Source organism: Belonocnema kinseyi, chromosome 2 (assembly GCF_010883055.1).
Source record: "Belonocnema kinseyi isolate 2016_QV_RU_SX_M_011 chromosome 2, B_treatae_v1, whole genome shotgun sequence".
NCBI classification, from domain to species: domain Eukaryota; kingdom Metazoa; phylum Arthropoda; class Insecta; order Hymenoptera; family Cynipidae; genus Belonocnema; species Belonocnema kinseyi.
In genome coordinates this window covers 133565194-133575008 of record NC_046658.1, presented here as the reverse complement: position 1 = coordinate 133575008, position 9815 = coordinate 133565194, and the positions used below count along the sequence as shown (strand labels likewise).

Sequence of the window (9815 nt, the reverse complement as noted above, 5' to 3'; positions counted from 1 at the left end):
GTTTTGTTAGGTTAGGATAGGTTAAACCTCTATGTAGGTTAAGCCGAAGCTGAATGAAACGGTACCGCAAACACAACGGGACAACAAAATCAGTTTAATTGTGTTTCGTAAGGTTAGATTAGGCTAGGTTAGATTTATTTCTAGGTTAGGTTCGAGTTGACCCATTCGATGTAGCACACATTTGCTACTGGAAAAATATGCTTCCAGAGGTGTAGTTCAATAAATTTCTGTCAATTCAGGTTAGGTGAGGTCAGGTTCTGTTGGGTAAAGTTATGTTAAATAAGTTGATATCAGGCAAAGGTTTATCCTTCACAGTTGTCGACATGTTTTTGAAGTGAAAATTTGCATCACTGGCATTATTTTGAAATTTATTTGCCTCAGTGCATGATTTTTCGTCATTTTTTGAGGTTATGACTCAACCATGACGTGATGGGTGATTTTTGATATCGAATTTGAATTCAGCGCCCCAAAATCCATAGAAATACGTATGTTTTGTTACCAGATGCGCACACTTTTTTTTGTGTGTGACTGTGTAATTGAAAAAAATATTTGAAAATTTCTTAAAGGTTTTGCAACTCTACGAAATTCCTCAATTCTTGTGACTTAAATGAATTCAGGATAAATTAATAAGAATTCAGGGACAATTATAACAACAACAAAAAACAATTTTATAACTAATCAAATATTTGAAAACCTACGAAATACCTCACTTTTCTTGAATACATTTTTTAAAAGCTACTAAAATATTATTAAATCCCAAGAAGTTATATGAGATCTGACGATATTTCCTGAAAGCTTGGAATATTCTTTATTCTTAAATATTCCTATAACTTTGAAACCTCTTAAAATGATTCAAAATCTATTACAATTTCTAGACATATTTTTACATTCCATAAAACATTTGAAATCTTACAAAATACCTCACGTGTCATGAATACATTTTTTGAAATCCACTAAAAATTTTATAAAGTCCCTTAAAATCTTTACAATTCTCGAAAATATAAAATCCTGTAAAATCTTTTAAAATTCCATAAAATCTTTTATAGATACTGTAAAATCGTTTCGTATATTCCGATCTTCTTAAAAAAATTCTTTATCCTAAAATATTTAAAATGAATAGCTTTAGAAAATGCTTTTGAAGTTTTAAAAATACCTTAAAATGATGAATTGTTGACTTTTATAATTAAATTTTTGACCAAAGAGCTGGATTTTCAATGAAGAAAATTAATTTATAATAAAAAAAATGAAAAATATTATTTCCCAACCAAAAATTGAATAACTTGAATAATTAAATATACAACTAAAAAGATAAATTTTGTATCAAGAATATTAATTTCTACTAAAACCCCGAATTTTTGAACTAAAAAATATCATTTATCTACCAAAAATTGGATATTTACATTTTTAGTTTAGTATTATAATAAAATTATCGTTCAACCGAACAGATAAATTTTCAAGTAAAATATCAATCATTAATTATAATAATTAAATTTCCAACAAAAAACGACAACATTTCAACTAGAAAAGATAACTTTTTAACCAAAATTTGAATATTCAAATTTCAAGTTTATTATTATTAAATAAATGATCAGCCAAAGGGATAAATTTTTAAGTGAAAAGAAAGAAGTATTCAATTGAAATAGCTACATTTTCAGTTTAAAAAAATATATCATGTTGAAGAAGAAACATTTCCACAAGGATGAATTTTTAACTGAACAGTTATAACTAGAATAATTAAATTTTTAGCCAACAAGATAAATTTTGAAACAAGAAGATTAATTTCTACCAAAAAGACGAAACTTACAATAAAAAAGATAATTTTTCAACTGCAATAAACTATAAAATCAATCTTCTTTTATAAAAATTCATCTTTTTGTCCGTAGATTCAATTATTTTGGTAATTTCAACTTGTAGGAAATACTTTTTTTTTTTTTGAAAATTAAGTTTTTAAACTAAAATTCATGTATTTGGTTGATAATGGGTCTTTTTTGGGTATAAACTATAAAATTAATCTTTTTTCATTTGAAAATTCATCATTTGTGTATCAATTAAACTCTTCCGTTAAAAAATTGTATTTTTTAAATCCAGTTTAACTAATAAAAAATCTGTTTTTTTGTTCAAAGTTTAAGTTTTTAAACAAAAAATGTGACTAGTCCATTTTTGGTGGCAAAAATAATTTTTTGGGTTTAAAATTAAACATTTTTCACGGTCAATAAAATAAAAAATTTGAACTCTAAAGCTAAATTTTTTTCCATTTGCAGTAATAAAAAATAAACTAAAAATTAAAGCACTCAAAATAGAACTCTTGAATTTTAAAATTTTTAAATTGAAGTTTAAACTTTTTTTAATCAAAAAATGTTGCATTCAATTGCTCAATAATTTACACGTAAATTTATAAAAATTATAATAAAATAATAAAAACAATAATATTCAAATAAAACATTTCTTAAATCAGAAGTTAAATTATTTTTATTTTAAGCAGTTTAAACATCCTTGAAAAGCTTCAAAATTTGGAAAATATTTTAGAATATTCTTTTTAAATAATATTTCAATATGAAAAATAGTTTTCAATTTTCATAGGAGTCTTACGGAAATTTTTTTAAAAAATTTTAAAAATAACTTTCAAAATTGTTGAAAAAAATTTTTTTTAATCTGCAAAAATCTACACTTAGTTTAAATCATTTGAAATCATTTCAAGTTGTAAATTAATTTTTAATCTTTTTAAAATATCTAAATATCTCTTAAAATTAATTAAATTTTTTCCACAAATAATTTAGTTTCAAATTGTTTAATGTTAAATATTTAGTTTAAATTCATTTGTCTTAAATAAAAATTAAAATATTGCTATATATTAAATAATTATTCTTTTTCTTAATTAAAAAATTTGAAATTGAATGGATTAAAAATGGAAATTTTAGATTGAAATAATATTTTTAATTTACTAAAAGCAATCTTCTTTTATAAAAATTCATCTTTTTGTCCGCAGATTCAATTATTTTGGTAATTTCAACTTGTAGGAAATACTTTTTTTTTTGAAAATTAAGTTTATAAACTAAAATTCATGTATTTGGTTGATAATCGGTCTTTTTTGGGTATAAACTATAAAATTAATCTTTTTTCATTTGAAAATTCATCATTTGTGTATCAATTAAACTCTTCCGTTAAAAAATTGTATTTTTTATATCCATTTTAACTAATAAAAAATCTGTTTTTTTGTTCAAAGTTTAAGTTTTTAAACAAAAAATGTAACTAGTCCATTTTTGGTGGGAAAAATAATTTTTTGGGTTTAAAATTAAACTATTTGGTTAAAAATTTAACTATTTACTTGAATAATTAACAAATTAGTAGTCAATTAATTTTTTGGTTGAAGATTCATAATAAAAATTCAACTATATACTTTGTTGAGTCATTTTTTGTATTCGAAATCTTAAAATTTGTTTGAGAATTCAGCTGTTTTGTTTACGAACTGAACTATATTTGGTTAAAAATTCAACTATTTGATCAAAAATTTAATTATTTTGGTTGAAAATTTAACTACTTTAGAAGAAAATTTAACTATTTGGTTGCAAATCTATTTTATTGAAAAATGTATTTCTTTAGTTAAAAATGTCACTCATTACTTAAAAAATTACCTACTTGGTAGAAGATTAAGTTTTTTGTGCGTAAAATTCATGTATTTTTGCTGAAAGATTTTTTTTTTAGTTCAAAATTCAACTATTACATTATGGTAAAAAAGTCATCTTTCTTTTTCATTTTAAATATTAGATTTTTTTTCAAAATTAATTTTTAAACGGAAAATATAACTATGTATTTCATTTTTGGTAAAAAAAATTTTCTACTTCAAAATTAAACTTTATATTTGAAAATGCAACTATTCTTTTAGAAAATTCAACGAATTGTTTATAAATTGAAACAATTATTTGAATAACTAACCACTTGTTAGAAATTTAACTTTTTTGCTAAAAAGAAAAATTAAAAAAAAAAAAAACTTCTTAACTAAACAGTTTAATTTTCAATCTTCCTTCAATAATAAAAAAATTCTAATACTCAAGCAAAAAAAAGAATAATTTTTAACCAAAAAATGAAATTTTTTATTTTTTTGTAAATAATGAAATTTCTGCAAATACAGATGAATTTTTAAATTAAAAAGATCAATTTTCAGACAAATAGATTCCACTTTTCTTTTCAAGATAAAAATATGAACTTTTTAGCATAAAATAATTTTCTATAAAAAAAAGATGAATTTTTAATCCAAAGAGACGAATATTTTCAACCAAAAGAATGAATTTTTAACAAAACTGCATTCTTATCCAAAAAAGATGAAATTTGTATACAGATAGAGGAATTTTTAATCAAATAACATTTTTTTCTTGAGTTGAACTTTCATCCAGGAAATATTGTATTTAATTTTTCAAAACCAAAATATAAATTTTAAACAAAAAGTAAATTTTCTACGAAATATTTAAATTTGCATAGAAAAAGTATAACTTTTTAACAAAATAACTTTATTTTCAATCAAATATTTGAATTTTTATCCAAGAAAGATGAAATATCTCTTAAAACAGATGAATTTTGCATTGAAGAAATTTTTGATTAAAAAAAAAAGTGAAATTTTCATACAGAAAGAATTTTATTCCCCTTTCCAACGATAAAATATTAAATTTAAACAAAAAGTAAACTTTCTACGAAATAGATAAATTTTCAACCAAAAATTATGATTTTTCAACAACAAAAAATTGAATTTTCGAACCAACATTTGCATTTTCATCCAAGAAAGATGTAATTTCTGCTAAAGCAGGTGAATTTTAAGATCAGAAAGACAAAATTTAAAAAAAGAGGTTGAATTTTCAACCGAATCGTTGCATTTTTATTTTAAAAAGATGAATTTCTTCTAAAACAGACAAATTTTCATCCAAAGAAAAAGTTTCGCAAACATTTTTCACGGTCAATAAAATAAAAAAATTTGAACTCTAAAGCTAAGTTTTTCCATTTGCAGTAATAAAAAATAAACTAAAAATTAAAGCACTCAAAATAGAACGCTTGAATTTTAAAATTTTTAAATTGAAGTTTAAACTTTTTTTAATCAAAAAATGTTGCATTCAATTGCTCAATAATTTACACGTAAATTTATAAAAATTATAATAAAATAATAAAAACAATAATATTCAAATAAAACATTTCTTAAATCAGAAGTTAAATTATTTTTATTTTAAGCAGTTTAAACATCCTTGAAAAGCTTCAAAATTTGGAAAATCTTTTAGAATATTCTTTTAAAATAATATTTCAATATGAAAAATAGTTTTCAATTTTCATAAGAGTCTTACGGAAATTTAAAAAAAAATTTTTAAAAATAACTTTCAAAATTGTTGAAAAACATTTTTTTTTAATCTGCAAAAATCTACACTTAGTTTAAATCATTTGAAGTTGTAAATTAATTTTTAATCTTTTTAAAATATCTAAATATCTCTTAAAATTAATTAAATTTTTTCGACAAATAATTTAGTTTCAAATTGTTTAATGCTAAATATTTAGTTTAAATTCATTTGTCTTAAATAAAAATTAAAATATTGCTTTATATTAAATAATTATTCTTTTTCTTAATTGAAAAATTTGAAATTGAATGGATTAAAAATGGAATATATTAGATTGAAATAATATTTTTAATTTACTAAAAGCCTTTAATTACAAATACATTATTATGTCATAATTGAAAAAGAAAACAATTCAACTAATTTTTTTAAAAGACACTAAAAAAAGATTTCAGTGAAACTTAGTTTTTTTTTGTCAAAAATTAATTAAATTAAAATTTAACTCTTCCATTTTCGGTTGAATATTTATCTTTTTTAGTTGAGAAATAAATCTTTTGGTTTAAAATTTATATATTTTATTGACAATTCGCCTCTCTTTATTGAAAACTAATTCATTTAGCAAAAAATTTAACTTTTTTCATTCTCTTTTTTCTTTAACTTATTTTGTTTTTTTGAAAATTCAACTATTTTGTTGAAACTCCTTTTTTTTGCTTCGAAAAGTTTAAAACGGTTAAAAATGTACTGATTTTGTTAAAAATTATTATTTTTTAATAACTTATTTTTTTGACTGAATATTGAACTTTTTTTTTTAAATTTATCTTTTTCAGTTAAAAATTAATTTCTTTCGTTAAAATTGAGAAACCAACTGTTTTCAAGAAAAATCGTTTCTTTTTTATTTTTTTGAATTTAACTGCTTGTGATTGAAATTGCATCGGTTGAAGTTTCTTCTTTATGGTTTAAAAATGTATTTTTAATTTTTATTGAAACCTGATATTTTTCACATGAGATAATTACATTATTTCTTTAAAATTTATGATGTTTAATAGTTAATCTTTTTGGTTAAAGAATCATTTTTCAGTTGAAAATTTAACTAATCTTTCAAAAATTCGTTTCTCCTTTTTCGAAAAATGATCTTTATAGTTAAAAGCTCAACTATGTTCGAAAATTTACTTTTTTAAAAATTATTCTTCTTGCACTTTGTGAAAAATTTACCTAATTTATTAAAAATATTATTTTTTAAACGGAAAAATTAATTATTTAAGTTTTGATCACAAAATTTATTTTTAGTTGCAAATTAATTTCTTTCGATTAAAATTGAACTATTTTATAGACATTTTTTTTAGAAAATCAATTTTCGAATAAAAAAATTAATAATTCTGTTTTTTTTTTAATTCAAAAACGTTTTATTCAGTATTAATATATTTTTAGATTGATATTAACATTTTAATTTTTCGTTAAAAATCTTCTTTTTTTTGTTGTTCAAATCGAATTGCGCAATGTAAACTGAATGATGTTAAAATTGAAAAAAATAACAATTCAACTAATTATTTAAAAAAAAAACTTGAATTTTCAATCCATAAAGACGAATTTATTTAACGAAAAAGAAGGAATTTTTAACAGAATAGCAATCTTATCCAAAAAAGATGAAATTTGTACCAAAATAGAGGAATTTTTAATTTTAAAATTTAAAAAAAAATTTAAGCTAAACTTTGATCCGGAAAAGATTCAGAGTTCATTTTTCAACACCAAAATATGAATTTTAAGCAAAAAGTAAATTTTCTACAAAACAGTTAAATTTGCACACCAAAAATACAACTTTTTAACAAAATAGTTTAATTTTAATCAAGTAGTTGCATTTTTATCAAAAAAAGATGAAATTTTTCTTAAAACCGATTAATCTTTAATTAAAAAATTTATTTTTTCAAAAAATAGTGGAATTTTTCTCACAGAACAAATTTCATTCCTCTTTCCAATTTGTACCAAGAGGAATTTTTGTTAAAAAAAAAAAAACTTGTTAAAGTTAAACTTGCATCCGAAAAAGATTTAGGTTCATTTTGAAACACCATAATATAAATTTTCTACGAAATAGTTAAATTTTCATACAAAAAGTATAACTTTTTAACAAAATATTTTAATTTTCAACCAAATAGATCAATTATTATCCAAAAAGATGAAATTTTCTCTTAAAAAATTTATTTAAAAAAGGGGGAATTTTCAAACAGAAAGAATTTCATTTTCCTTTCAAATTTGTACCAAAATAGAGGAATTTTTAATTAAAAAAAGACAACATTTTTTTAAAGTCAAACCTTCATCCAGAAAAAGTTTCAGTTCATTTTGCAACACCAAAATATAAATTTTAGACAAAAAGTATATTTTCTACGAAATAGTTAAATTTTCACACAAAATAGTTGAATTTTTAACCAAATAGGTGAATTTTTATCTGAGAAAGATAAAATTTCTCTTAAAATAGATGAATTTTCAATTAAAGAAAGAAAAAAGAAAATAAAATAGTGTAATTTTCATCCAGAAAGAATTTCACTTCTCTTTTCAACGCCAAAATATTAAATTTAACCGAAAAATAAAATTTCAAAGCAATAATAAAATTTACTACTAAAAAGATAATATTCCGTGACGTAAATTAAACGCGATCTCTTACATAATTCCTAGTTTTTCTCACAGATATTTATCAGATTATTTTGATATCATACGCAGTTACAGAAAAATTTAATTAAAAAAAATGTATAAAATATATAATAAATTTGGAATTTCACCGTAGAAATCGGAAAACAAAAATGTATTTTTTTATATTTAAACTCGAGAAATAAATTAAATAACGCAAACGTGAAAAAATGAACTCACCAGTTTCACCTGCGGGTTTTGCGACCTTCTCGACGAGGCTTTCTCGGGCACGAGCAGATCGAGTAAAAGTTTGTCTTCCATCGCTCGCGAATAATCTGGCAACCTGGGCTCTAGGAAGTACAGTTTTTGGAGCTTTCAAGAGGCTCGTTACTTGCGGAGAAAGCGACGAACGACACACTTTCAGGATCAACATTTTTAGATTTCGTTTGGTATCTAAAAAGTCGAAAATACAAAAGACGATAGATATCTCAATCACAAAGGATTGACATTCTTTCAATTTTTGAAATTAAAAATCAATATCGTACGAATGATGCAACTACGTTGTTGGAATGGAGGTTATGGTTCAATTTTAGGCAAGAGATGACTTCAAATTATTTAGATATTTTACAAATGACATTATTTGATGCCAATGCATTTTGTCACGAGAAAATTTTCAATGATTCTGAAGTTTACTCACATGATGCAATATACGTTCAATTGTTCTCGATTGGAGTGAATTCTGGAAATTGTCAGAAATTGTCAGATGTTATAAAATATAAATGACAATATGCGATCTGCGCATGTCAATGAAGTTTCTAGACTCGAAACCAAGGTGGGTGGAAACAAAGGTATCGCTACGCTCGAGACTAGTTTAGGAAAATCTCGCGCAGATCTTTGGGAACTTTTTGAACTGAGCTTGCGTCGTGCCGGCCACCCGATTGGTTACTGTTAGCGCGCGCATTTTACATTATATTAATATTCAAACTTAATATTTATGATAAATAATGATTGCGAAAAAATCAAAAGTCATTCTTAAATCCTAAAATAGAATTTTTCATCGACAGATTAAAAATAATGATAAGACGTTATGAATTGCGAGTTTAGAGAAAGGAATCATTGTCTTTTATCGCAATGATTACCCTCGTATCTGCCGAGTCTATAATTTAATTTATTTTTTTCATTCTCAACAATGTGACTAAAAAGAAAATTACTAAAATTACCAAATATAAATTAAAAATATTGTTTTTCTGAAGTCAGAATTTATAACGTTTTTCGCAATAAATTCACATTATTGTTTGGTCTATCACTCCAAAATTCTATTTTAAAATTAGGAAATTACTTTCGATGCATTCCTCAATCATTATTTATCATAAATATTGAATTTGAATATTTATATAATTTTAAATGCTCACGCTAACGCTAAGCAATTGTGTTGCCGGCGCTACGCAAGCGCAGTTCAAAAAGTTCCCAAAATTGGGAGCACTAGCGCAGATGACTAGAGATGGGTATTTAAAATAGTGACGTAGGCTGAGAGCCAAACAATCGATTCCCGACAATCGAAATGAACGAGTTTTCAAACAAGAAGAATAATTTTCCACCCAAAAAGATGGATTTTTAGCCACAGTTGCATTATCAATTAAAAGGTAAATTTTCAAGCAACAAAAAAGAGATAAATTATTTTTAAAAATTTAATAAAAATTAAACAGATTTTCAGGTAAATAACTGAATTTTGAAATAAATAATTAAATTTTCAACGAATTAAATGAATTTTTAACTATAAAGGTATTAATAGGGGGCGACTTAAATGCATGGACTGGCGAACAAGGGGGAGGGTTATGGGATGAAGAAAAGGAAGCATTTATAAGGAACTCCAAACATAGAGAGACG

At 23.0% G+C, this 9815-nt stretch overlaps 1 protein-coding gene across 2 annotated transcripts in view; it reads right to left on the bottom strand.

The window, feature by feature from the left end:
- The window catches only part of LOC117167569 (growth hormone-inducible transmembrane protein-like), a 20184-nt gene extending 11443 nt beyond the window's left edge, over positions 1–8741 (bottom strand). Inside the window, exons 1-2 of one of the 2 annotated variants that reach the window (XM_033352602.1) lie at positions 8626–8741; positions 8169–8381 (exon numbers count right to left, since the gene is read on the bottom strand). In XM_033352602.1, the coding sequence (XP_033208493.1) occupies positions 8169–8361 (193 nt within the window). In that variant the 5' untranslated portion in view covers positions 8362–8381; positions 8626–8741. The other variant, XM_033352603.1, reaches the window with a different exon arrangement.
- Positions 8742–9815: the final 1074 nt, after the last annotated feature.